General features: G+C 47.8%; 1 protein-coding gene across 4 annotated transcripts; it reads left to right on the plus strand.

The window, feature by feature from the left end:
- Nucleotides 1–328: 328 nt before the first annotated feature.
- HORMAD2 (HORMA domain containing 2) lies at nucleotides 329–25,918 on the plus strand. 4 transcript variants are annotated; one of them, XM_062627824.1, is made up of 13 exons: nucleotides 329–463; nucleotides 1,718–1,805; nucleotides 2,677–2,821; nucleotides 4,161–4,224; nucleotides 5,295–5,331; nucleotides 6,596–6,616; nucleotides 7,344–7,370; nucleotides 8,693–8,760; nucleotides 12,047–12,198; nucleotides 12,752–13,005; nucleotides 14,238–14,334; nucleotides 15,387–15,451; nucleotides 25,579–25,918. In XM_062627824.1, the coding sequence occupies exons 2-13, from the start codon at nucleotides 1,758–1,760 to the stop codon at nucleotides 25,693–25,695; spliced, it is 1,095 nt and encodes a 364-aa protein (XP_062483808.1). In that variant the 5' UTR covers nucleotides 329–463; nucleotides 1,718–1,757; the 3' UTR covers nucleotides 25,696–25,918. The 4 variants fall into 4 exon arrangements, with proteins under 4 accessions (XP_062483808.1, XP_062483810.1, XP_062483812.1 ...); XM_062627826.1 differs by lacking the exon at nucleotides 25,579–25,918 and adding an exon at nucleotides 18,726–20,455; XM_062627828.1 differs by lacking the exon at nucleotides 15,387–15,451.
- The last annotated feature ends 2,048 nt before the right edge of the window (nucleotides 25,919–27,966 follow it).

A 27,966-nucleotide genomic window follows, 5' to 3' on the forward strand; every position in this document is an offset into this window, starting at 1 on the left:
CGCCTCAGGTGTGAGGGTGCTGAGGCGCTGGCACAGGGTGCCCAGAGAAGCTGTGGCTGCCCCATCCCTGGCAGTGTTCAAGGCCAGGTTGGACACAGGGGCTTGGAGCAAGCTGCTCTAGTGGAAGGGGTTGGAGTTGGAGCTGGAGGAGCTTTAAGGTCCCTTCCAACCCAAAGCACTCCATGGTTCATGGTGACCAGGGGCAGCCCCTGTGCGGGTGCAGGGCTGAGGGGTTCCCAGGGAATGGGGTTTTTGGGGTGCAGGGAAGAGGTTCAGTTTCTCCCCCTTCACTCGTATTTCCTGACCCTCATCGATGAGCGCTGGCTGTGGGGAACCAGGGCACCTCTTTCCTCCCACAGCCCAGGAGCAAGCAAGGTTTGGTCAAGGTGAGACGGTGCCGCTGGAGCCTTGGAGGATTCCCTGTGCCGAGAGAGCCTGGCTGGAGCAGATAAGCTCAGTGCAGGTGACGTTCCCTTGGCACAATAAATCAATCCTGAGCGTGGTAGCTTGTTGGGAACACGTTTTCTTATCTGCCTCACTTAAATAACCTTTATTTAGGGACTAACCTCACGTTGGAATAGTGCCTTTGTCTGCTGTTGATACATTCCAGTCCTGTTCCCAGTGCTCAGCCAATCACGAGTAGAAAACAAAGACTCCTTCCCTCCGATCTTTAACATATGCGGCACTTTGCAGGTGTGTGTTTGTTGGGATGTACTTCGGTAGCTGCAGCTCTCTCCTCCTCACTAAATGAAGGGCTAAATTTAGCATGAAAGCCGTCAACATGTTCCAATCAACATGTCTTAATGACTGCCAACAAATGGAGATGAGCCTGGCATGGAAAAAAGCTGAGGAGGTACAAATGCAGAGCAAGACGCTGCCGTGGGTCAGGGTTTCAATCAACCCGCCCTGTTTGTGCTGTTCTTTTCATTGTTAGGAGAAATGTGGACCAGGCGACACCCCTGCTTGTGGCATCCCCTTTCACTGCATGTCCCCATTAGCAGCTGTGTGTTGGGATCTCCCCACAAGCTGTTCCCCCTGCCCTGGTTAGCACAGGTTTAGCAATGTCCATGGAAGTTTTTAATCAATCTATCAGCTGGTGCAATGTCAAGCACCTCACCGGGGTGCTCAGCGTCTAATGGCCATGTTACTGCCTTAGTCAACCTGCTTTCCATCCTTGTGGAAAGAGCGTTTTCCTCTTTAATCCAGGCTTGTCTTACCAGGGCCCACTCTCATTGAAACAATGTGGGCTTTCTTCTCTTTGTGTTTCTCTTTTCCCCTTCAAGGTGTCCCAGAAGCATCCTTCCTTTATTCCAGCCCCGATTGATGTTCGTGCGTTTCCTGCTTACCCTTGCTAAAATGTTGGCTTCTCTTGGCAGGCTTCCAGTTCTTTCACGTTCACCCTTCACACTACTTAATGGTTGTAGGAATTAACGTTTGTGGTTTGGAAGATGAGGAATGCGTTTTGAAGTGCACCAGCTGACAGTCGTGGGCCTGAATTTCAACTACTATTGATCCTTTAGTTGTAAATAGGGAGTTTTCTTGCTCTGCAGCCTCTCAGACAGTGCTGTGCTGTGCTGTATCCTTGGTTGGTTTTGCTTTACCTGTCCTGGCTGACAATTAGCTTTGAGACCTGAATAAGCTCAAGAATCTCATTTATTTTGAGGAATATAGCAATGACTGTATTTTCCAGGTATCTCCTATTTTCTCTTTCTTTCAGGTTTTAAGTACAAGTGGAAGGCAGGTCTTTGAAATACAGAATGGCTACTCATCAGCTGTTACAGACTAGGCAAAAGAAGTCCTCTAAGGTAAAAACCTTGAAATGTGATGGTCCTGACAACCTCAGCTCTCTGTTTTGGACCTGGCGTGTCTGTGCCTGGTGAGGTGGTGAACACTTCCTGTTGCCTGCCCTGTTCTTGGTTGGATTATTTCCAGTTTAGTGCGTCCCGAAAGATCCAGCATGGGACTTTGACATGTATTTGCCTGAAGAAATGTGGGCTCCTGAGGTGTGCACAGAGCTTTATCAGCAGGAAGAACAGTAACAAACTCCCAGAGGAACTAAATTGAGTATACTTTCCACTGAGATTGTTCATGCTGAAGTCACACAGTGTTTGGTATTTACACCAGCTCCAGTCCCAGACATGTTCTGTTTATAGCTCTGAGCTAAAATCGCTCTGAAAACTGGGTCTGCCTCCAGTGCTGACAGGCTCTGCTTGCTGCCAGGTCTCAGGAGGAGCTGTGGCAGGCAGTGAACTTGGGCACGGCAGTGCGTGCCACACCATCACGAGCACTTGTTTGGCTCCAGAATGAACTCGGGGGAGCTGGGCTGCCAGAAAACTGCACACTGGTGTCTCTAGGGGCGGTTGTCTCTTCAGTGCCAGGATTGGTGCAGTGAGGGGGTGGGAAGGGTCAGCTGTGATAAAAGGGGAGGGAATGACCCACCAGTGCAGTCTGCACCTGAATAAATCATGTCAGATCTGTAGATAATTATCTTTAAAATTCCTCATCCCACCCATCTTAGACAGGAGCCTTCCCTCTGTAGTTTGAAGACCAGAGAAATGTGAACATTACGTTTCCAAGTCACCCTGGTTTTCCTCCTGCCAAAAGTTTGTTTCTAAAGATAATCCCTGCGTTACACTAAAATGGTTCTGGTTTGGGCTTTGCCCTTCTCCTTTTCAGGAATCAGTATTGTTCCCCAACAAAATTGCTACTGAGCAGCAGTCGGTGGTGCTGGTGAAGAGGCTCCTGGCCATCTCTGTGTCCTGTATAACCTACATGAGAGGGCTCTTCCCGGAGAGCTCGTACGGAACTCGATACTTGGATGGTAACACATTCATTTGGTGCTGAATTCTTATTTCTGCTTGCTGTGTTTTAGCTGTAATCTGCTCTACATGTAAGCTTCCAGCTGCTCAGAGGTGTAGGAGTTCAGTTTAGTAGGAAGTCAGCAACCCGGCCTCCTCAGGTCTGGGTGCAGACAGCGCTTCTGTATCAGATAGGCAGTGTAGAAGACAACCAAGGGCTGTTGGCAGGTGCTGGTTCTTCTGTTAGTGTTTTATTTGGTTTGTAATAACCCCTCAGCATTGCCAGCCCCATGAATCAGGTCTCAGAGTCAGGAGTCACTTTAAAAGCAGTCAGTTTTTAAAAATTAACTCTGATTGGTGTGGTTTATTTCCCTTTGGATTATTGAGCCTTTCAGGTTCCTATTTGCAGCTTTCCTTGAGAGACTGGAAGTACACTTGTTTGTTTTATTGTGATGGGGTTTATTCTTCTCCTGCTAAAGCTGTCTCACATAATCACACGTGCTTTGGGAATCAGAGCTTTAAGAAAACAAAAAGAACCTTAAGAACCAAAGTCTTGTCATAGGATCACAGGAATTAGTGATGCTTTGATTCATCAACATCCTCGTGCTCATTCGAGATGTGGTAGTAGGGTGTGAAATCTCTCACTGCATTCCAGTCAATTCCCTTATGGAGTTAGATGGCCTGAAACATGGTCACCTGCACTTGGTGGACTTAGTTGAGGGCACAGGAAATCCCAGATTGGCTTTTGATCACTTAACCCTGGAAAGCTACTAGTCTTTGTCATGGGATGTCAGGTCTTTCAAGTGCCTTTTTGATCAAGGATGTGAACACTTGGCCTGCTCCTGCCTCTGAGGGCTCCTTGGCTGAACCCAAAGATGTTAATTCACCTCTTCAGTGGTAGGATGTCTTTCTTCTGGCCATTCCAAATGCTTGAAAACAGAGGTGGAAGGAGCTGTGTGGAAAGGCTTAACAAGAAGCAGTTTATTCTGAGCACAGTCCTCCACCTCGTACGGATGTTGGTGAAGGCCAAACGCAGACATGAAGGTGTTGGTAGGGAATGGCAGAATAGGTGGGAGTGGAGAAGAGGAGGGAGAAGATTTAGAAGCTGCTGGGGCTCTGAAATGAAGCTGTAGCTGTGGGAGAGCCCAGAGCATCTGAGGAAAGTTTTCACACTTGAAAATGCAGCAATAAGCATGTGCCTGCCCACCTGGGACTTAGTGGCAAACCAACGTTTGTGCTCCGGAAGGACCTCTAGATAAAGCGTTTTATCCAAAAAAGGGAGGATGACTGCCTTTGGTTCAGTGTTGTTTGCCCCAGAGCTGTGATAAGGACTGTAACTATGTGCTAAATCTGGTTTTGCAGACCTCTGTCTAAAAATTCTGCGAGAAGATAAAAGCTGTTTGGGATCACTGCAGATAGTCAAGTGGTGAGTGAGTAACAGCGAAACCAAGACAAGGTTGTGCTGAATAGCAAGACCTCAAGCCCTCGTGGTCTTCTTCTTCCTGAATTTGAAAGCCCTGAGCCCAGCAGCACTACTGACTCTGCCAGTGCTGCAACTCCCAGTGTGCAGCCTGTGTGCTTAAGCCAGAATTAGCTGCCCGAGACCATGTGAGTTCAAGGTCTGTTGAGGTGTTGGCTGTAGTCAGTGTGGTCAGGCCCCAGAGCACACGTGGGCAGTGTAAGCACTGAGAGAGGGTGACAAAAATCATGAGGTTGAGTCTGTTTGGTTTAGTCTTTTCTAGCTTCACTTACACAGGGATTCTTATAGCTTGGGTTTTAATATGTACAGTATTATATCTCCCTGGATATTGTGTGTCTAAGTGCCCTATAGCTCGTGTCCCTGCCTGTGGCAGGGGGGTGGAACTGGATGAGCTTTAATGTCCCTTCCAACCCAAAGCAGTCTGTGATTCTATTTCAGAGTTGGCATGTTCCCAACAAGCAGAGTCTGACTTTGACGTGCTAAGGAGACACCTAGCTGCACATCCTTTGACTCAGAGAGTAAATATCTCACCATTGCCAGCTCAAACGATATTTACTACTTTGAGAGAATCCATAGCTGTAAGCTATGCATCAGATAGCAGGGCTTTACAAGAACAGACGTGTCAGGCTGTGTTCAGATGGGGGTTCCAGCCAAGCTCTGTACAAGGCTGATGGGAAAAGAGCCATCAGAGGTCAGGCTGGGAGCTGGACTAGAGCACTGAGCATAGGGCCACTAGCACCAGCCTTACCCTTCCAACCCTTGTCTTTGCTGGGATGTAAGTGGCCTCCAAGCTGACAGGATACTGTCCTGAAGTGTGACAATGCACAGATGCAGGAGGGAGGACAGTGCCTTTAGCATGATTGACTTGAAAAGGACTTTACAGGCCCAAAATGTTACTGTCTTGTCCTAATTCCAGAAAACAAAAAGCACTTTAAACTGTGTTTAATGAGTGTGTGTTTACAGATCAGGAGCTGTCTATTTTGCTGGTTAATGTTAATGTGTTTCTTCCCTGGCAGGATCCAAGGCTGTTTTGATGCTTTGGAGAGGCAATATGTAAGTTTTCTTCCCATTTTTAAATGGGATTTTCCTATTTCTTCATGAATTCTGCTCTAAGCTTTCTTTCCATTCACGCTTTATAGTTTTGTAATGATCTTGCATGGACACAACATTCCTTTACAGCTGTGGGACGGGGCAGGGGGGAGGCCCTGCCCTGAGTGTGTACATGTAAGGTTTGGGATTTTATTCCTTGAGTCCAAGTACTGAGTGCTGCTGCTCCCTAGGCTTGTCTGTGGTGTGTGAACTCATTTGTAGCCTGAAATGGATTTCCCTTAGTTCTGTGTTCTACATTTGCATTCTGTAATGCATGGGTAGAGACACTGCCTGTCAGAACTGAGATCTCCATGCCTGTTTTCTTGAGAGAGGTTATTGTGTGCTTCTGCCTTCCTTCATTTCCTTTCCCCAAGTCTTTTCCCTTCTTCTCATCTTCTCTAACCCTCCTGGCTTTTCTGTTGGGTTCAGAATTCATTACTGTTTTTGGAAAGTAATTCATCAAGTCAAGTATGTAACTGGTTCCAGGGCAAAACCAGCCACTAAATCATCATATTCCTTGCTGATTCTCACATAAAAAATGCTCTGCACAGGAAAAAGCACCAACTGTTGTCATCTCTGTCAGCACCGCTCATCAAACCACCTCTCATCTCGATGAGCTGAAGTGGTGTTGGTTTTGGCACTGATGATCAGATGGGCTCTTGCACATCAGTACAAGTGTCAACATGCATAAGATAATTCAACATGTTGTGAACTCAGTTTATTACTTCCTGACAGCTCCTGGGGATATTTAGTCCTCTGCTATTTCTGAGACACAAATTAATTGTTATTTGACAAGGATTAAGGAGAAAAATGGAGCTGCTTAATGCATGTTGTAAGATTGTTTTCAAGAGTACTGCATTTCCTTGCTGTAGGATTCACCAAATACCTTTGGGAAGTTTCATAGCAGAGAGCAAATATTACTCTTCAGTAGGACAGACGCTCTTGTAAGAGAGTTTCAAATCGGTGTGGCCTTTGGAGACATGTTTCAAAGGAGTCCCAGGGGGAAGTCTGGAGCCTGCAGTTGTTTCCTCGGGAAATGGCAAGTAAAGCCAAAGCAGACTGGCCACTAGGTGTTGCTGATGCTGTGCTGTGGAGAATCTGTCTTCTAACTCCCACTTTGTTGAATGTATCTCTTCCCTCTCTGTCTGCAGACACTTAGATTTTACCTTTCTTTTCCTTGCCCACTAAGTTTAGGTTTTGATTCTTTGTTCTGTTTTTCCCTCCTTAGTTGCACATTGCTGTCCTCGCAGTAAGTAAACTTGTTTTCTTCTCCCCTCTGCTTGTAAGAGATATGGAGTCAAGGTTGTGTCAACCCACTTGTGCCTTTTTTAAGGGGCAGTCAGCATGTATGTGGTTTGTAACAGAGCATTGACCTGTCTGGAACACAGTAAATATGAATTCCCAGGCTGCATGGGAACATCTTTCTCAGTATGTCATACTCCTGACTGAGGCCTTACATGCATCCTTAAACTCCTAGAAGCACTTCCATGTGCTTCATATCACCGCTTCCTTTAAACTCTTGCCTCCAGCCTTGGGAGCTGCTGTGTCCTCTCCATTCCCCCCTGCAGAAGAGTCCTCCTTATTAATCTGATCCCCAAGAAACCACGCACACGCTGTTGGTGGTTTTGTAGTGAGTCTTTTGCCCTTGGTAAAGCCCCAGGAGCTGTGCTATGCACCTTTTCCATGCATAATCTGAGTAGTTCCATCTCGGGCATCAAGAGTTGCCTGTGAGGGTTGGAATGGGAATTCACCTCATTCCTCCACAATTGCATAGATGACTGTCTTCTACCTGTCTTTGAAGTGGTAAGTGTTGGCTGCTGATAGAGGGAGGCTGTTGCTCAGCCATTCCTTTCCCTGATCCCACGCTGAAGATAGTGCAATCTCTGCTGTAAAATGAAAAATATCATTGTTTAGGCAATTTGCACTGGGTCAAGTTATCCGAGGGGAGAATGCCCTCACTGTGCTTTCTTCCACAGATTTACACCAATCCCAAGGAACCGGAGGTAAGAAAGAGTCTTAATTAATCTTTGAGGCAACTGAAGGCATGGGTGAGTAGATTTGTATTCAGAGTGGCCTTGTAGGCCTCAGTTCTACCCTGCCATAGCTGCCTGGTGACCCCGTTTCTCTTCTTCTGCCTTCACTGCAGAGCAACAGCTCAGTGAGCTGGACCGTGATCAAACACTCCTACTGGGCACGAGGCTGTGGGCCATCTGGGCCTCAGGCAGGGATGTTAACAGGCAGCTAATGGGCATGTTCCCAGGTTTGGTTTTCTTTCCCAAAGAGGAGAAGAAATGGGAAGTTCCAAATAGTTGTTTTCTGAACCATCCTTTTAAGAGCAGTGCTGAAAAGACAGCTGGTTTTCATGGAGAGGGGTTTAGGACAGAAGTTCTGCATCACTTCAGACCTGGGCTGCATCTGTTGGTGGTGCCTGTCCTTGTCCTTTCAGTGCTCCCTGTAGTGGTTCCATTTTATCCACATCTGGCTGGTGCAGGAACTGGGCAGTGTGATCTCCACAGCACTGCAGAGAGGAGCAGCAGAATCTTTGCTCCCCTGAGGACAGTTCTGCTGTATCCCACCTCAGCATGTGGGGAGGGAGCAAGAGTTTAGTCTGTCCCAAGGCTGGATTTGTAAGGAAGGCTCAGAGTTAAGGGCTCAGCTGAGCTCCTACAAATTGACCTCACTGCCTGTGGAAAAAGTGGATTATAGGCATGGAATTGGACTACAATAGACCATTTCTCTTGTGGTGAAGCTGTCTGTTCTTCCTCATTATTCTCTAAAATCAGAATGAACCATTTCCTTTTAACTGGAAAATCATCAAGGGTTTTTTTTATCTCCCTCAGAAAGACCAGGGAAATTCAGCAACTTTTGCCCATTCAATATTGTTTGTATTTCCCAGTTGGAAGAATCCTTCAGGCCCTTGTCTCCCTGGGCCAGGCTTCCTTGTGACACTGCATTACCCACGGAGCTCACGATCCTCCTTTACTGAGGGGGGGATGGAGGGATGTGGTGATGGTTGGCTGCCCCGGGGGCTGGTTAGAGATTTCAGCTGGGGAGTCAGGCCACAGAGGAAGTGGAAAGAGGAGGCAGGAAGTTTGTCAGTTTGGGGTGACTTTTTCAGTACTAGGTAAGAAGTGGCTGCTAAGAAAATCTGCCAAAGCCTCTGCGGGGAATAATAGAGTTAGTGCTGTCATCACATCACTTAGTTAATGGTGTGCTCTGGCCTGAAGCTGTCACAGTTCACTGCTAAGGTTAGGCCACATCTTTATACTTCCTACAGTAAGAGATGACCTATATTTTCTTTTCCCCTCTTTTGCTATATCTGTAGACAGTGACTGAACTGTACCAGTTCAAATTCAAGTACAAAAAGGAAGTGCCCCAGATGGACATCATCAGGTAATGCTTTGGGTTTATTTCTCAGGAATAAAACTGTGCTCTTGAAGCACAAGGAAGAAACTGAACTTTATGATGAGAGCATGTCTGAGTGGCTGAGCAGCTGTAAATACCATCAGAGGGGGTTCACCCTACAGGGTATGAACTGCTGAGCTGATGAGCAGAAACACTGCAGCGTAGCGCCCCAGAACTGAATTAAGGACAACTGATAGAACTGGTGCCTCATCAGGGAAGTGATGCAGAAACCAGCTCAGTTGTTGAGCTTGCTGCTGCCTCAACAAGTGTTCTGCCACTTCCACCAGGCAGCCTGGTGCGTTCAAATGAAGCTTCTCCAGGTTTGCTCCCTTTCACTATGACCCTGCACCTAGGACTGCTTTTCCTTGGGCATTTGCCTATGTGTCTCCTGCTTGAGCAGTCTTGCGTGGGTGACCTGAGAGAACTTTCACTCGATGCTGCAAACTGTGCGGCAGGAAGCAGCAGGGTTTTGCATCTTTTGGGCTCTCTCTGTCTGTTAGGTATTTTAAAGCTGTGCTTAGTAGGCCGTAATCTGTGTAGCTGCAAATAAATGCTGTCAGAGGCCGTTGGCTGTAACCAAGCAAAGAAAAAGAATTAACCCTTTTTGAGTTTGCGTCTGCAATTGCTATTGAAAGATGGAGCTTTGGGCCTTGGAAGCTGCCTGTGCAGCAGGAGAGCTCTGCTGCCTTGTGTGCTCCTCGGGAAGCTCCTCCACAATGCTCCAGTTGTGTGCCATTTGCTGCTCTTTCTCTAAACACATCCAAATAATCCATAGTATGTGGCACAATGAAAATCTGTTGGGAAAATCTGAACTGTGTCTGAGTCTGGAGTGTCCTGTGGACTGTACCCTCTGCTTCTGCTTTGAAGCTGCTGTCAGTTGTCCTCCCTACACTGAGGGAATGAGGAGACCTTTGGGATTTGAAAGATAATCATAGAATCCCATCCTGATTTGGGTTGGAAGGGACCTTGCAGCTCCTCCAGCTCCAACCCCTGCCACAGGCAGGGACCCCTTCCACTAGAGCAGCTTGCTCCAAGCCCCTGTGTCCAACCTGGCCTTGAACACTGCCAGGGATGGGGCAGCCACAGCTTCTCTGGGCACCCTGTGCCAGCGCCTCAGCACCCTCACAGGGAAGAGCTTCTGCCTCAGAGCTCAGCTCAGTCTCCCCTCTGGCAGGTTAAAGCCATTCCCCTTGGCCTGTCCCTACATCCCTTGTCCCAAGCCCCTCTCCAGCTTTCCTGCAGCCCCTTCAGGCACTGGAGCTGCTCTCAGGTCTCCCCTTCAGGAGCCTTCTCTTGTCCAGGCTGACCCAGCCCAGCTCTCTCAGCCTGGCTCCAGAGCAGAGCTGCTCCAGCCCTTGCAGCAGCTCCATGGCCTCCCCTGCATTCGCTCCAACAGCTCCACATCCCTCTTGTGTTGGGGCCCCAGAGCTGGATGGAATAGATGGCTCTTGAGTACTTTTATTTTTTTAATCACCCTTTCTCAGATCAAAGAAATAACTATCTCCTGACAGACCTCAGCATCCCCTGGTGTGGCCAAGGAGAGGCTGAGTAATCCTGCTGTTGTGTTTCTGTCTGCTCTGTTGACATCTCATTACTGCTCTGAGGCTTCAGAGCCTGTGGCATGGGATTCCTGGGCTCTGTTGTTTCCTCAGTGACTGACACTGCTGTCACAGGGTCACACGTGTACCTGCAGTCATTAATAAAGTGACCTTCTGGCATTGATCAGGACTGTGTCATCTTTGCTATCAGCTCCCTTGGCTGATAACACTGCTTTGGCACACCTGGAGTGTTTATTGGCATGTGCAAACTCCAAGTTAATCATTCCTTGAGAGGTGTTTTGTGGATCTGCATCATCGGATCTGAGGGGTAATGGGAAACTTTCTCCTAAATAGTATCTGCCTTATTTTGGCTGGATTTTGGAGGAATTCTTTGCCATGGACCCCAGTCCTTCAGAGCAGTTCCTCTGGACCTTTCAACACATTCCTGCATCAAATTCACAGTATTATTCCCGTATTGAACCAGGACTTGACCTGTTAATTCCTATGGAAGTTTCATCTCTTTTTGCATATACTTCTTCCACTTCCCATTTCCTTCCCCTTCCCCTTCCTGCTAATCCCAAGACTTGTAAGGTGAGGTGGGAGGGAAGGCCATGCCTTCTCTTTACTCCACCTTGGGCATCGCCAGCGTTGGTCCTCTCAGTTGATGTACCTTCCTGATCATGCAGGATTAATCTAATGGCACTACGTGCTCAGCACAGGGTTGTGCCACCAGCAGTTTGAAGCCTACCAAACTGTACCCTGGTAGTCAAGCAACAGCCTCTGTTTTCACAACAAGCCAAGAAACTTCAACTGGAAGGAAAAATGAGTCTTAAAGAAGCTGTTGTTCCAATGTTTAATCAGTCAAATTCAGCCCTGGGGTCCTCTCTGCTCTCTTAGGTTACTTATTGCTATTAAAGCACTTTGGGATGATTGTGTTAAGGACCATCCAGCCTGTGTATAGTGTCATCCACCTGCCAGTGGGCTTCCAGTGATGTAATGAAGAAGCTATGGGGTTTTTGTGGCCCCTTCTCATTGAAAGTCAAGGAAGTTCAGGTTCCTTAGTCACGTAGTGATTCATCCAGTCCATCTTCAACTGTGTGAAGTCAGCTGCTGATCTAAGTTGCTCATCTCCTCTACCTCTGTAGTCAGGAGAAACAAACTCCTCCAGAGGCCTATTCATCCCACTCCTGTGAGGCGTTATCTCAGTCTAGACTGCCTGCTTAGGCTGCCCAGCTGACATTTGGGTGGGTGAAGGAGGTGAGAGGAATGCCCCTTAGTCACTTTGGAAGAATGTGCTTCTGAGCTAGTTTTTCTTCCATGGAATTGAAGTGAGAACATGCAATTCACTTCTCTTCAAGCTGCAGAATAGCCTCTGTGATGAATCGGCTTTATATGGGATTCTCACCTCATTCCTCTCATTCCTGAAATTGCTGAGGTGAAAGGCACTTGTTTTATGGTCCTTTGATCCAATTTAATCATGCTCAAACAAGTGAGTCATGACACTTGTATAATGGGGTCCATTGCCCCAGCTACAAAGTCTGTTCAAATGTAAATGCCATGCCTCCTAGTTGAGAGCTGTCACCTCATCCCTGTCCTGTTTCACTTCCCTGTTGATCTGGCATTGTAGCTTTGGGCTGGTGGTTTCAGACAAGTCAGTGGGTGCTCTGTATTTGTAATTAGGTCGTGAATATGCATGGCTGGGGAAAACAAATCTGTTATTCTTCTTCTGATTGTAGCAACCAAGTGAACTTTGTGGATGGGGCGTGCAGTGAGGATGTTAAACAGGCCAGCAGGCTCCTGATCCGGAAACTCTACCTGCTAATGCAAAACCTTGGCCCACTTCCCAGTGATGTTACCCTCACCATGAAACTCCTCTACTACAATGATGGTAGGTGGAGAACAATGTGTGCTGGGGGGGGGGGGGAGATTCCCTGTCCAGCAGTTCCTATAATAATCATGAGCCCCTGTAATGTAAATAAAGCATAGAAAGGTGAAATGGTCAAAGGTGTTGGCTGAAAGCAGTGAGAAATGGTATAAAACACAGTAAATCCTTCTGACACGTGGGGATGGCAGATGCCTTTTAAGACAGGTTTGAGCATCCATGTAAGAAGTACAGCCATGTAGTGCCAAAAGGAGACACTTGGCTCCTTCACTGGTGGGTTTTGGTGTTTCAAGGCCATGTCAGATTCTACTCCAGAAAGCTGAGCATGTGAATGGTATCTCAGCATCCAAAAGTCAACCTTTGAGCTCCCTGGTCGCATTTGCTGAGCTCATTTTTTCCTTCGCATTCTCTCCCTTCTTCCTGAAAAAAGAACCCCAGGACATTTTCAGTGGCTGATGTAGTTACTCGAGGCTGGCATAGACTTGTTCTGTATAAATCAGGTTAAGGAGAGATAGAACTTGGTTTCTCTGACATCAGTGGGTTCTTTCTCCCTGTGTAGTAACTCCTGACGATTACCAGCCCCCTGGCTTTAAGGCGGAGGGCAGCCGTGGTGACCTGTTTTTCGATGGTGATCCTGTCAACCTGAGAGTAGGGTCAGTCTCCACTGGCTTCCACCTCATCAAAGTGAGAGTGACAACTGAAAAGAAGAGAATGAGGAAGGTTGAGAGCAGCCTGATCGAGAGGAATGGCCCTACTGAGATCTCCCATCAAGGGTTAGACTGTGATGAAGAGGAAGAAGAGGGGACCACAAAGGTATAGAAATGGCTCTGTTCAGTTCTGGCACGAGGACCAGAGTTTATCTAGCAAAACTCTCCTTAAAAAACACATTTTCTCAGAATCTGAGTTTCATGAGGGTTTCTGCTTGTCTTGGGCAGCAGCACTGCAGTGAATTGAATGCTGGAGCTTAGAGTCTGCAGACATCAAGTGAATTTTGTGGGTCCAGAGCAGGGCAGCGGAGCTGGTGCAGGGCCTGGAGCCCAAGTGTGATGGGGAAGGGCTGAGGGACCTGGGGGGTTCAGTGTGGATAAGAGAAGGCTCAGGGGGGACCTGATGGCTCCCTACAACTGCCTGAGAGGAGGATGGAGCCAGGAGGGGCTGGGCTCTGCTCCCAAGGAACAAGGGATGGGACAAGAGGAAACGGCCTCAAGCTGCCCCAGGGCAGGTTTAGATGGAGCTGAGGAACAATTCCTGCCCCAGAGGGTGCTCAGGCATTGGAACAGGCTGCCCAGGGCAGGGCTGCAGTCACCGGCCCTGCAAGTGTTCACACCCCGTGGAGACGAGGCCTCAGTGCCGTGGGGCAGTGGTGGCCTTGGCGCTGCTGGGAACAGTTGGACTGGATGAGCTTAAAGGGCTTTTCCAACCCAGTTGATTCCATGAATCTGTGATTCTCATTTTGTTCCAGAGTTCCACTGGCTCCCAGAGGCTGGTACATCCTCCAGGGAGAGCACTCAGACACAGACATGGCCAAAATGGAAAGCATTGCAAACAGTTGTGCACTTCCACTTGGTGTTTCTCAGGATGAAGCCGCATTCCACTGTGTAGTTAGGTGGGGTTCCTCCAGACATCCTTCAGATGAAAGTTGTGTGCTGTGTCTGATTTCTCTAGGCCCCCTCTGCACTTAGTGGAGGAGGAAGCATCTTTAGCAGGTGATGCCCTTAGACACTAAGGTTGGCTGGAAGGAATGGCCCTCTAATGGTGCTGCTCTCCAGAATGATGGAAGAGGGAACCTTGACTTGACATTAGGTTGTGAGTATCAGGGAATGAAGCTCAACATAGCTAACTCCTGAAGGTAGGAAGCCATTTAGGTGGGAATTCTGTCTTATCTAAGGAAATTTCTCTCTTGAAAGACTTGTAGGCTTGGGAAAAGGAAGGACATGGAGGAGCTGTGAAGATCTCATCCCCATTAGTGCTGGGCTTATGGATTTACCAGCTGGGTGGATTTTTTTAGATTATGCTATTAAGACAAACCATCATTTGCTTTACAGAGTCACCCTCTCCCTGCCAGAGCAGATTCAAGTGAGCATGAAGAGGACAAAAATGTCAGACAGAAAATGGAAGCATCTTCTTACCTTCAAGATACAGGTAAACACCAGTTCCAAAACTGAAGGGCCTGCACTTGTGACTGTGTCCTAGCATAACACTGAGGCTTTCTCACTTACTTTGGAAAGGATGAACGGAGTTTGTCAGGCTGTTTGAATGTGTGTCGGGTCATATTGAACTACAAAATAGGGCTTGTTTTATATGCTTGGTTTGTTAACAGAAACAGTCAATTTTTTACCCATCTCTTTATCTCAGCAGGGTTTTTTCAGCTGTGGAGGAGATGCACAGCTCATCAATGCTGAGTTACTTTCCCCAAAGCTCTTGTTCTTTAGCTGTTACAGTTTGATTTTGCAGATGGCTTCCATATGTGAAAACATGTATGGAAATACATGACAAAAAAAGCCTTTTCTCTCACTCCAACGAACCCAGCTCCTGATATACCATGCTGAATCTGACCTTTGAGGCTTTCAGATATAGCCTGTGGAACAATACCATCTAGTGACAAAATGGTAAATAGCATTCCTGAGATCCCCAAGCAGTGGAATAAAGCAGCTTGTCTGCTATGGAGTCACCTTTTCAGGTCTTCCTCCTGCAGATTCTCTGATGACTAATAAGGACTAAACTCATACTGTCAGCTTTTCCACTCTGGGGATATTTACAGGATCTTTCTCCTCTAACAGCTGTCTGCTTTCATAAAACTGAGGTGCTCTGCTATTCCCCATCAAGTTTTATTCAAACAGTGTAATAAGGTCAATAGTTATTACTCAGGGGACGTCTCCCTTCCTTTCCCATACACACACATGGATAAAGCACACGCAGACATTGTTATCTTAGAAACCAGGTTAAAATGGAGCTAAAGTATTGGTAGGAGCTGCTGCAGGTTGATGTCTTGCGCATTCAGGTGACACAGTTCTGAAATCCCTGTTTCCAGGAATAAACTGCCAGTGTTGGCAGTGCCTGATGGCAAAGGTTGCACAATTTCAGCCATGGGATTTTGCTGCTGTGGGTTACTCAGGCTTCTGTGCTTTCTTTCTTTCAGTTGAACGTAAGGTTTTAGCTTTGGAGCTAATTTTGGTGTGATGCTTGGATTGTAGGTGGGAAGAAGAAGACTGGAGTCAAGGAGACGGGCAGGATGTCTTGCTCAAGGCCATCTCAGCAGGTGAGGAGGTTTTAGTGGTTCTGAGATATGCCAGGCAGGGTGGAGTCCATTGTCATGAGCATTCTGTCATCGAGGATGGCACAAGCTTCAACTGACATTGGTGGCTTTATTGTACAGTATGAAAACACATAGAGGTGACAAAGTATGAGGGCACAGGACAGAAGCATGAACTGGAAGCATTTAGGATGAAACTCTCTGTGGTCAGCTTATTTCTTGCATCCAGTGCAAGGATTTTGTCCTGGTCTCTGGAGTTGGCACCTATGAATTACACACACAGACTGATGGTATCAGTGTGTCCCCCCCTCCTCACCTGTGTGTGTGTTTGGATTAAGCTCTGAAATCACCATCCCATTTTAGGTTTGAAAGGTGTGTTTGTCTGCTGCCTAACATGATCTTCACCTCTCCTTCTCTGCCTCCAGACTATCTTTCCATGTGAGTCACAGGTGCTTACTGGATCCTCTCCCTTTTTGGCTACCTCTCTAGGATAGGAAGAATTATCCCCTCGAGGTGCTGATCTCTTTCTCAGCAGTTGTTGGGGCAACCCAAAGAAGAGGGGCAGGCCAGACATGTAATCCTAGATAAGTCCAGTGGTGTGAAATCAATCCCATCCTGAAGGCTGCCCTGGCCAAAGCCTGAGTCAGAATCAGAGCTCCAGTTCCTGGGCTTGTGCAGAGGCTTTTCAGTGACAGGGCAAATATGTGAACAGCACCACACTTGCCACTTGATCCACCTCCCATTCAAATGAGTTGAGCATCATGTGAGCTTGAATGTGCAGAGGCTGAATCTTTACAGGGTAAGTTAATGAGAGTAGGAAATCGCTACTAAATTTTTCCCCGCCTCTGTTGAAAAGAATCCCGGGGTGTCTAACCCAGACAGAGCTGGAGACTACAACCTCCCGTGTCATTCAAAAGGCATCTGTGAAGTATTTGCCTTGACTCTACATCATAGAAATGAACTTCTATGCCTAGGCTGGTATTTTTCAAGCTCTGACCGCATTTTTGTTTGGTGTCACATCCTCCAGTTTCCTTCTGATCGTTGTTTATTCTGTCGGCTGTGTGAAAACAGGAGCCTTTTTTCTTTAGAGCTCATGATTGTCCCCCTGATTCATGCTCTGACATTCTTCTGGGTCTGTCACGATTGGAAGCAGAGCACCAGACACCTCTGTGCTTGCAGCATGTGAATTTCATTAGGCTACAGTAGCAATAGTGAGAGTTTGTGGAGGTGGTGGAAACAGCATTAGTTGCTGAAAACTGGAAGAGTCACTTTACCCACTGTATGCTTCCAAAGACTTCTAGAAAAAATAAATCCAGGCCCTCTGCCTGGTACATTCTGCATGGCAAAGGGCTTTTAATGTGTTCCTTGATCCTAATTTTTAGAAGTTGGCTAATATTTCAGCCCATCTAAGGAAAAACCAAGTCAAGTCACTGGTTAAAATCATCAGCGTAAAGCCAGTGCGAAGAAAAATTTGACACTATTTTCCACATGAGAGGGACTTTCCCTTCTTTTCTGAGGGAAGTGGTTAAAACAAATGACCATTGTGTATTCCACTTGAATCAGGAAGCCAAACTGGTGAGTGAAGTTTGTCTTTAAAAATGAGGACAAGCTTGAGTGGATGGGAAGTCTGGGTTAGGTATTATCTAACAGGGTCAAGTGTAGGTAAGATGGGTAGAAGCAGGGTATGAATGTAAACACCTGGGTGCTCTCCAGACTGCAGTGCAGTCAAGCAGTAGTGTTCTCCAGCTGTCACAGAGTGGTCAGAGCAACTCTCTGCTTTAAAGAGCTTTAAGGTCTCCAGAGTGACTTGCTTTCTCCAGGATTTCAGAGTTTAATTAGCTTGGTGGGTTAGGGGCATTGGGAAACAAGGTAGCCCAGGCCATGGAGAGCTCCCTTTGGTGGGACAAACATGAGCCCTTACGCTAGTGGTGCTAGTGTGTGACTTGGAGTGTTAGGTTTCCACCATAAGATCCCTTTGGACTAGCTTACCAAATGGTTGCTCATGTCCCAGCACTACTGTGGGGCAGAGACAAAGGCTGGATGGAGAGGAACAGGCACAGGCAATGAGGGCCTGGGAAGGAGTCCTGCCCTTCTGGTGGCAATGTAGTGGTAGCTGCTCAGCTGTCCATGGAGCAGCACCCCAGGGACATGAGTTTAGAGGTTCTGTCTGTACCATTAACTGTTCAGGCCATCATCTTCAGAGCTAACTAAACCAATTTGGGGTGTCCCAGCATGTGATGTCTGTACAAGGATTTGGTATTCTGAACGCGCTGAGTTCAGAAATGGTGCCCACAGGCAGGAGCTACTTTTGGAAATCAGAGATTCAGCTGGGTTGGAAAAGACCTTTAAGGTCTTTTTTAGGATCACCAAGTCCAACCTTTACCCCAGCACTGCCAAGTCAATGTGAGTGAGCCCATTACTGCTTCCAAAGTGAACTGCTTTTTTCTTCTGATTCCTTGGTTATTCAAACTAAAAGCAGTGCTGTTGGAACTGAGTTTGGTCATTATCTTCCTGACCTATAGCTCTTCAGGAAAACCAGGAATGAAAGTATTAAAGGCTTATTTTTATCTAATCAACATGGGAGAGGCAAAGGATGCGGATCTGCTGGAGGAGAAGCAGCTATTCCTGCCCAGTCTGGGCTTTAGCAGTGGCCATGGAGAGTCTCCACAGAGGGCTTTCCAGCTTGGAGACAAATTTACATGCATTCAGCTGGCTTGTTATCTGCAGTCTCATGATTGATGGTGCTTAGGATCAAATGGGAGATTGCCCTTTCCCAGCACAGCAGCTCTGTAATTAATCATCCAGAGTTAGACACTAGCATGTAAATAAGCCCACCTCTGCTGGCTTCAGGAGAGTTTGGATTGCATCAGCCAAGGATTGGGCCCATGCATTACCCTTGTGCATCTTACTACTTGCCACTGGCACCCAGGAGCTGTGAGAAGATGGGGAAAATAGGGAATTGCTGCCCGTTGTTTCAGCTTATAGAAGTCTGCTGATGTGATTGGGGTCCTGCACTGAACTTGGCGTAACTGTGAGTTGTTCAGAGGGCTGGAGCAGCTCTGCTCTGGAGACAGGCTGAGAGAGCTGGGCATGGAGAGATGGGGCTTGGAGCAAGCTGCTCTAGTGGAAGGTGTCCTTGCCCATGACAGGGGGTTGGAACTGAATGAGCTGTAAGGTCCCTTCCAACACAAACCAGGCTGTGATTTTGTGATTCTACAATCCCGTTCTTGTGTTAAAGGATGTGTCTAAACATCCTTTAACATTCTTGTCCTCCAAATAGATTTTGGTCAGCTTTGTCTTCATGTTGCAAACATGTTGCTGTGGAATGAATTTGGAATGAAACAGAACCAGAAGATGAGTAAAATCTGACCATGTGGACGCCTCTGCAGACTTTATCTCCCATCAGGAAGCTGTGGGCTGAAGTTCTGGGGTGGTCCTTAGAGCACAGTCTCACTGCAGGGAGCCCTGAATCGCCCCTGACTGAGCCTGCACCAGAGCTGGAAATGGTGTGGCCATATCAGCACAGTACAAATCAGCCTCCCAAGTTTCTGGCTTCGTTAGCTAGCACCAGAGACTGCTTGTGCTGCTGGACTGGCTGTGCTTATGCTGCTAAACTGCTGTGGGACATGAGGAAGTGTGTTGACACTTGGCATTGTGTGTGGACATACCACTTTGGAGCAGTGATAGCTCAGGGATCTCTGCAGTGCAACTCACTGTGTGCTGTAGGCCTGCTCCTGCCATGAGGATTAGCTCTTAACTGGAGCTGTCTGGAAGTCGGATGTCTAGGGAGACATTCAGACCTAACTGCTGTAAGTCAGCGTTGGTTTAGATCTCAGAGGAGAGCCTGTCTGGCCTCCAGCTGCTGCTCTTCATGCAGATGACTTGGCTACCTGGCCACGTCCTTTCTCCCAGGGCCTGTGGCAGCAAGGGAAGCCAGTGTGACCAGAGTCCTTCACGGATGACACTCTGCAAGTAATATCTGTTGTGTTTGCCAGTGATCAGTGTCCCTGATGGAGATTCTTGTGCCTTTGGTGAGCTTCTGGGTTGTGCACATCTTCCGTCTGAAGGTGAAGGTCAGCACAAGGGGTTCAGTTGCAGAGTTACAGCTTGGAGATCAAGACCTTTGTTGTCTGATCTTTCCCAGGCACACCACTGTTAAACTTGCCATGACAGCAAGCAGTTGAAGGGTGAAGCCTGCCATGTGCAGAGCAGTAGGAAAGCATTTTTCTGTGGCAATGTCATTATCTTGAACTTTTGCAGAAAACTAAAAAAAAAATAGCAGCAAGGTTTATCTGTAACTGCCTATCAAGAGAGCTCTATCTGATGAGAAGTTCCCAGAACATTTTCTCCTCCAACCCAGCTGAGGCTACACAGACCCAAAACAATGAAGAGAGCAAGATTCAGAGATGAGCTTCCCTCTCTCCTTCCTGTGAGCTCAGGCCATTCTGGGAGGAGTGAGACAGGGAGGTCAGGAAATTCCTGGCTTCTCTCAATTCACGTCAGATCCTTAGCTGTATCTTGGGGCCATTCATCCCTTGCATGAGTTATCCCTGTCTAGAGTGCAGGAAACACTTTCCTGGTGATCTCCTCCCGCAGAGGTGAGGCCCGTCACCCTCTGCATCCGGGGAGAGGTAACCCTTGTGCCTCACATTCCCACCAGCTGCCCCAGGGACACCCGTGGGAAGCCGTGGCTGCCTTCACATGCGTTCCTAAGGCCATGCAAGCAACCAGAGCCTCGGGAGGGATCTGCATTGATGAATGCTGGACACATCCAACATCTCAGGAGGGACTAAGCTGGGTCGCAGCCTAGGAAGCAGGAGGAGTGTCTGCTGCTTTTCGCCTCCTCAGTTACAATGCTGTAACCCTACTGGGGAATGCTTCTGTTTTGGGAGGCATGCTGGATTGGGATCTGGCAGTTGGCATGTGCAGTTTGCAGTGGGATTGAGGGCCCTGGAAGAGATTGTGAGGAGAGAGATTGAGAAATGCTGGTTTTCAACAGTTAGTTTTGATGAATTTCTCTTTTACTCTGGTCCTTTAAATGCTACGAGATCCGTAAGGAGCAGAGCAGGCCTGTGAGGCTTCCCTTGAATGTCAAAGATTGTAACAGTGAGCTATGGAAAAGGAAGAGGACCAGTGGTAGGCAGTGATGTGTTGGCACGGCTTCCTGGGGACAAAAATGTGGCAGGTTGCCACAAAAGCACCACAGTGAGTGTCTTTCATTCTTCCACCTGCGTAAGTTGGCTTTCATGCGAAGCAGCATGATTCTCCTCCACACGTACAGATGAAGATCAGGATTAATTCCACTGATGTCAGTGCAATTGCTGTAGTGGAAACTGATACAAGCCCTGTGCTGGGTGTTTAACCACTGTGCCGCCTTCACAGCACCGCAGGGGTGAGATGGGATGATTGGGGATCATCATGTCCAACCTACCTGCTAGAGCAGGGGCAGCACCTGGAGCAGGTTTCTCAGGAGCTTGTCCAGTCAGGTGCTGAGTATTGCCAAGGATGGAGACTCCACAGCCTCCCTGGACAGCTCCTCTCAGTGTGTGATTGGCCTCATTGTAAAAAATAACATGTCCTTACATTTAAATGGGATTTCATGGAATCATGGAATGGGTCAGGTTGGAAAGGACCTTAAAGCTTATCCAGTTCCAACTGCCTGCCTACCTTCCACTAGAGCAGCTTGCTCTAAGCCCTGTCCAGCCTGGCCTTGAGCACTGCCAGGGATGGAGCAGCCACAGCTTGCAGCATCTGTGTGGCCTCCTTTGGCTCACTGTATTCCAGTCTGTGTCCATTTCCTCTCATCCTTTCACTGGACACCATGAGGTACCTGGTGAAGCTCCAGTTTTGCTGTGCTTGGACAGCATGGAGCAGCCAGCAGTGGGTGGGTAGGTGGGAGCTGTTGCCTTTAGCCAGAGAGAAATGGCACCAGGAATGTCTCAGGTCTCGGGGGTCAATCTAAAGTCACTGGCTTTGCTTTTTGAAAGAGGCAAGGATTCTCTGTGCTCTCGAGTCAGAGTTAGCTGCAGCTGAAATCACAGCGTGCATCAGGCTTTCTCCTGTTCACGTTCCTTGATGATGATGGACATTCCTGCAGACACTGTTTATCACCCTGACACCTGGGGATCATTTAGCCTTACTTCAGCAGTTAATCCGTGTCTTTCAGTCCTTATTCTCTGAGCTCTCTTGATGGAACTGGTCTTCTTGTGACAATAATGTGCTTCTGAAAGCATCAGGATAGTTACAAGGTACAAACCAAACACTCCCTGTCCCTGACAAAGGGAACTCTTCTGAGGGCATAAAATTTGCCAAGTGCCAAAGCTCAGCATGGGGCAGGCCAGGGACAAAGAGGGACACAGGCAAACGCTCTTGTGCAATTTTAGCTTTTCTACATAGGATGCCTTGGGAAGCAAAACACATGTCAGAAAAGCTGTAAATTTGCTTGGATTTATGCTGGGAATTTTTGGCCAGAATACGTGGGGACACTGGGGATTGAAAACTTCAGCAAGCAAAAGGAGGGCCTGGTTTTGTCTATCTAAGAATAGCAGTGGAGCTGTGGTCTGCTCATTCTGTTTCGTCCACCAGTCTGCCTTGGGAAGGCTTTAATCTAAGTCTAATCTATTTTTAGCCTGATATCTTCCCCAGACAATGTGCAGCTGTCCTGTGAGTTTGATGCCAGAAATCAGCAGCACTGGTATGATTCACAAGTTAGCTGGGTTGCACAGCAGAGCTCTGTGCCTAAATACTACTATTTTACACGTAGTGCGGTGTGGTAAACCAGGAGAGTCCAACTCAGCGTGTGTTCATGCTCTGACCTGGGGCCAGTCATAGAATGGTTTCATGGGAAGGGACCTTAAAGCTCCTCCAGCTCCAACCCCTGCCACGGGCAGGGACCCCTTCCACTAGAGCAGCTTGCTCCAAGCCCCTGTGTCCAACCTGGCCTTGAACACTGCCAGGGATGGGGCAGCCACAGCTTCTCTGGGCACCCTGGGCCAGCACCTCAGCACCCTCACAGGGAAGAGCTTCTGCCTAAGAGCTCATCTCAGTCTCCCCTCTGGCAGGTTAAAGCCATTCCCCTTGGCCTGTCCCTGCATCCCTTGTCCCAAGCCCCTCTCCAGGTTTCCTGCAGCCCCTTCAGGCACTGGAGCTGCTCTCAGGTCTCCCCTTCAGGAGCCTTCTCTTCTCCAGGCTGCCCCAGCCCAGCTCTCTCAGCCTGGCTCCAGAGCAGAGCTGCTCCAGCCCTCGCAGCAGCTCCGTGGCCTCCTCTGCACTCGCTCCAACAGCTCCACGTCCCTCTTGTGCTGCTGCCCCAGAGCTGGATCAGGCCTGCAGGAGGTTTCTCTCCAGAGCACAGCAGAGGGGCAGCATCCCCTCCCTGAGCTGCTGCTCACACCTGGGGATCAGCCCAGCACACGGGGTGGGGTTTCTGGGCTCAAGCACACTGAAGCCGGGTCCTGGGGAGAACAAGGCCTTGGACTTGGAGTCAGGAGGCCATGGATCTGTGTCTGGTTTTGCTGCTTGACCTGGACCTGTTCCCCCTGTCCTGTTGTCAGCATGGTCCCTTTTCAGGGCAAGTGTTTGAGAGCCTGGACTCTCTCCTGTGTGCTTTTACAGCACCTGGCTCATCAGCGGAGCTGAGGACCTGCAGTGGTTGTTTAAGACAATACAGGTACAGTGCAAGCTCCAAGTCAATCATCCCAGTACATGGGAAAAATTAGAATTAATCAACTTCTGGAGGCTTTGATTGTATGTTTAGTCAGTGGGAGGGATTTCCTGCTTTTGTCCACACCGTTTAAGAGGTTTACTTTCTGGTTATAGTCAAATAAACACACGTAGGATCTGACTTAATCCCATTTAGAGCAACATCTCTGGGGGAGAAGCTTCAGTGTTTGGTTAAGGATGGGACCTGGATGTTGGACTTGGGGTCTGTTCCTTGCTTCAGGTTCCTACAGGAACTTGTGGCTGGGCAGGGGCAGGACAGGACATGTTGGCTTCGGTGAAATACCTCACACGGTTGAAATCTGATTCATCCAACAGATGAATAGTGCTTGTCTAGAGCACTTGATGGCTTGCATAGATGTTTGTACCCTTCTCCTCTCAGGTTCCTGTGAGGTGGTCACGCTGCCTGTGGTAAAGGGGAGGAAGATGGTTGGAGAGTTGCAGTGGCTCTGCATGAGCAGCTGCTCCTTCTGGATCTTTCTCCCACCTCAGAAGTATCCCATCCATGCAGAAAATTCAGGAAGAATAGCAAAGAGGTAAAAGCTTTACTGAGTCTCTGCTGCAGAAGAGCCATTCCTCAATAGAGGAAATAAAAGCACCAACTCTAGCTCATGGGTTTTATACAGTTTAGGGTGAAATAGGAGAGCTGCTGCCTGATTGAGGTGACTGGGGCTCATTGCTTTGCTTCAGAGTGCATCCAGCGGGGCAGGGAACAAACCCTGCAGCTGTGTGAGCACTGGAGAGTTCTTGGATGAGGTGTTTCTGCCCCCGGGCCGCTTACTTCAAAAAGGAAGCAGACAGGTTAGCATGATGCCAGGGAAAGGAAAGTAAATAACTGCCTAACATGCCAGTTTGAGCAGCTGGGTGTCAGGTCAGGAGCTTGAACCCACATCCACTCATCACTCTGCCCTCAAGCGAATACACCCTGGGCAGCGCTGGCCCCTGTGTCAGCCTGAGCGTGCCGGGTGAAGAGAACCTGCCTGTCCCACTTTGGCAGATTCTTGTTTTCTCTGTTTTTATGGAAAGGAAATGGTACTTTTCTGCATTAAGCAATGTTGTGTTGCTCATAACGAAGAGGAGGAAAGAGGGAAGGAAAAACAATTTGCAACATGATCGAGAGGCGAAGTGAGGTTGATTCAAACTGGTTTGCTGTTAATCCCTAATCAGAGTTATTTCACACATTAGAAAGACCATTGCTATGTGGAGATTACCAGAGCCTCAGACCAAGGTCAGATAGAAAGAAAGCCTTGGTGACGTGAGTGGGGAATTCTGTAATGACCACAATCTGGAGACCTTGTGCTTGTCTCCAGGATGTGTTCTGGAATAGCTTTTTATTAACTCCTTCTGTTTATCCTGCTTCGCTTGCGTTATTCCTCATGTTTTAGGGTGAAGCTGGAGTAAAGTGCTCCTGTTCTGGAGCAGGAACTCGGTTAGCCTCTTTTCCCTTTCCATTCACCTTGCTTTCCCCCAGATGAACTTCCTTTCGGAGACTGAGCTGCAGTGTGTGTGTCCCTCCAGCTCAGTTCCAGTGAGAGCAGGAGAGGTTCCACTGTGAGACTGTGTGCTTTGTCCCTTCTGGGTGGGCAACAACACACGTTTCTCTCTGCAGCTCCAGATTGTTACTGTAAAAGTGCAGATATGTGATGTGATGTTGAGAATAAGTGAGTTTGTCACTTGGCAGAGCCAACACTTCAGCTGTTGTTCTGGCTGTCCATCTCTCTGTGGTCTGTCTGGATTGCCTGTACCGCTGACCTGTTTATATTCTAACATCTACTTAATCTGTGGGGTTTAACCCTCTGCTTTGTAGTCCCCTGAATATTCTTGAGGGAGGTTTCTGTCTTTCTAGAGGGAAGTTAAGCCTCTTGGAAAACAGTTTGCTTCACTGAGTTATGTTCTTGCCCAATCACAGGTAGTCTTTGAGGTCTGAGATCGACCAACTCACGTTGAAGTTCCCTGGTGTACAAATGGAGGAGCTGTGTGTCTCCTCCTGAAAGGCTGTTTCCAGTGACCACCAATTTGGCATAAGTGTCCCCCCTTCTTTTGCATACTTCTGTGATGATCTGAGGTTGGTGAAACAGGCTGTGCCCTGTGAGCTGTTCTGTTTCTCAAAGGTGTCCATGCTCCTGGTATTTTCTCTCGGTGCTGGGGAGATGGGAACTGTTCCTTGCACCACCAAACCCGTCCTCTTTCCCTGAAGCTGAACCTGTTGCTTTCACAAATCTTACAGTTCCAATTCCATCCATTATCCCAGTTTTGATTCCTTGCCTAATTGCTTTTCAGGAGAACAGGATCATACTGAGCAAATCCAAGAGGATCCAGGAAAACACATTGTAGTTTTGGAAGTTGTGTTTCTTGACTCGTCTAGCAGGAGCCTGTACCGTGAGAATGATCACTGTTTCTGATGGTTCTTACAGATAAACTGCCTGAACCTTGCCTTTAGCCAGGAAGAGGTAACAGGACCCAGGAAGAAAAGGAAGGTCAGTGAACCAGAGAAGCTGCTTCTGGAAGGCAGGAAATCATGTTCGTTCTGACACACAATACTTTGAAAGGTGTGAGCTTGCGTTGTCATCTGACTTGTAAAGACGCTTTCTTCCAATGTTTAACTCTTCCCCATACCCCTGTTATTTCTGCATGTTTATTTATCTGGTGACAGCTTGGATTGCAAAGAGCAATCCAACAAGCACTGTAATTGTCATGGCAGTGTCAACCAACAGCACTTGTTTGATGTTCTAAAGTTGAGGATTTATGATTCCATGCGAACGGTGTCTGTGTGCTTGTTTCTGTCTCCCCCACTCCCCCCTCACTGACTAAACTTCCTCCTCTGTGGTTGCACTGTCCTTTGCCAATATGGCACCAATAGCTGGTGGCTCTGTTTCAAGATGAACTCTGAGGTATCAATGTCAGCAAGCAACAGGTCTCATGGTTCTCTAGGTTGTGCTTAACTTCATCCTATCTACTGTTTCTGGGGCATAGATTTTGTTCTCAAAGAGAGATTTTTATCTCTACTGAATACAGAGATAAAGTAATCTATACCTAGCTTCTGCTGATGCTCAGTGTTTCATTTTATGACTCTGCAAGTATGTTGCTATGACTCTATTATAATCAGCTTGTTTCTAAACCAGCAACCCGCCAGGCACCAAGGGGCTTTGACCGTTGGGTGATAGAAATTGGGTTGCAATACACCACGTTTCAAACCTAATAAAGGTACCTCATGGTTGCAAATACAGGTAAGGAGATGCGCAGCATCAGAAGTTATAGTTGTAGGCTGCTTGGCAGGCACTCTGTCCAGACCTAGTGGTTGTTATTGGAGTGGGAGGATCGAAATGCTCTAAACTGGACATTTTACATCAACTGTTCAGGGGAAGCCTGTGCATTACTTTGTACACATTGCAAAGGAGATATTGCAATATGAAGTGGTGAAGAAGGGAATGTAGTGAGCCTTCTTCTCAATGTGATATTGATCACCTGAAGTGTTCAAGTGTTACAGTGATGGGGAAATAAAAGCCATGGAGTACAGCAGAGCAACACACCTGGGGTATAGCAGCATCCCTGACGTTTCAGCCATACACAAAGGTACTTCAGGACTTAAAGAGCAGCAGTGGCTTTGGATGTGAAGTGTTTCTTCTGTGGTGTATGTCAGATTGCTCCCTAGAAAGCAGTTAGGCTCATCCACAAGTACCTGACCTTTAGTGTCCAGGGCATCTAATTGAAGGACCTCGGCCACCAGTGCTATCGCTTGACACACTGGTTCCCTATTGCCATTTATATGGTGATGTCTTCTGCTGTGGCAGCACTTAAAGGTGGCTCCAGACATCAGAGACCTTCCCTACTGCTGAAACAGTGATCTTTCTTTGCTTGTCTAGATAAAAGCTACCAGGAGGTGGGGATTATCATTCAAATCCTAGAAGAGATTTAGTTGGAAGGGACCTTCAGAAGTCATCTAGTCCAGTCACCCTGCAATGAGCAGCAGTGGCTGGCAGGTTTCATTGATGCCTATTTCACAAAACTTGTAGAACATGAGAGTTCTCCATTTTATCCTCACTGTCAGTCCCATGTTCTCATTTCTGCACCTGTGGCCTAATAAGCCAGTTTGTTCACATGCCAAAGCAAACCAGAACTCTTCCTTCTGCCCAGATTTTGTAATGATACTTGCTCTTGTGCCTGCATATCCACAGGACGATGCAGCTCGGGGCCTGCCATGACCTGAAGGCTCTGCCCTGGCACTGCTAGCTTGTGTGTCTCCCCTGTTCCTTCACACACAGGCTCCTGCTTGTACCCAAGGCCTTGTTGTGTTGTTGCATAGTGTCTAGGAGTCAAACGGGGATTATGGCTGCTCCTTCTCCTAGATGCAGGCTTTGGGGCATGCAGCTTGCTTGGTTCACACTGGGAGGTGCAAAGTGTCTGGTCCTGCAGTGAAAGTGAATGAGCTAACTTGGGTCACCACATAGTAAGTGTGTGCACACAGACACCACGGAGTAAATCCACAGCAGAGGTGAGTGCACGATGTCTTGGTGCTGTAGCTGTGGCCAGAGGCTCACTGTCTCACTTCACATTGGCTTCTAATCAGCTATTTTACGGTAATGACTTGCAGTCATTTTCATTTCAGGCTTGGTTAGAAGTGAAGTACCTTGTGCTGAACTGCCACGGTAAGCGTCTGATTTCTCTTTCCCACAAACTTGTGGTTACCATCAGATTCTAAGAAAAGTCTTTCCACTGCAGATTGGAATCACATAAGCCACTTACACATATCCTTTCATTTATTAGCAATTCTGCTTGGCCAGCGAAAGGTAAAAAACCCTTTT

Source organism: Pezoporus occidentalis, unplaced genomic scaffold, assembly GCF_034315485.1.
Source record: "Pezoporus occidentalis ecotype Australia unplaced genomic scaffold, CSIRO_AGI_Poc_V1 ctg308, whole genome shotgun sequence".
Taxonomy (NCBI): Eukaryota; Metazoa; Chordata; class Aves; order Psittaciformes; family Psittacidae; genus Pezoporus; species Pezoporus occidentalis.

Coding starts and splice junctions, on each gene's coding strand:
- HORMAD2 (XM_062627824.1), top strand. CDS start 1,758: ATGGCTACTCATCAGCTGTTACAGACTAGGCAAAAGAAGTCCTCTAAG. Junction 1,806..2,676: donor GGCAAAAGAAGTCCTCTAAG/GTAAAAACCTTG, acceptor TCTCCTTTTCAG/GAATCAGTATTGTTCCCCAA. Junction 15,452..25,578: donor GCTCAAGGCCATCTCAGCAG/GTGAGGAGGTTT, acceptor TGGTTCTTACAG/ATAAACTGCCTGAACCTTGC.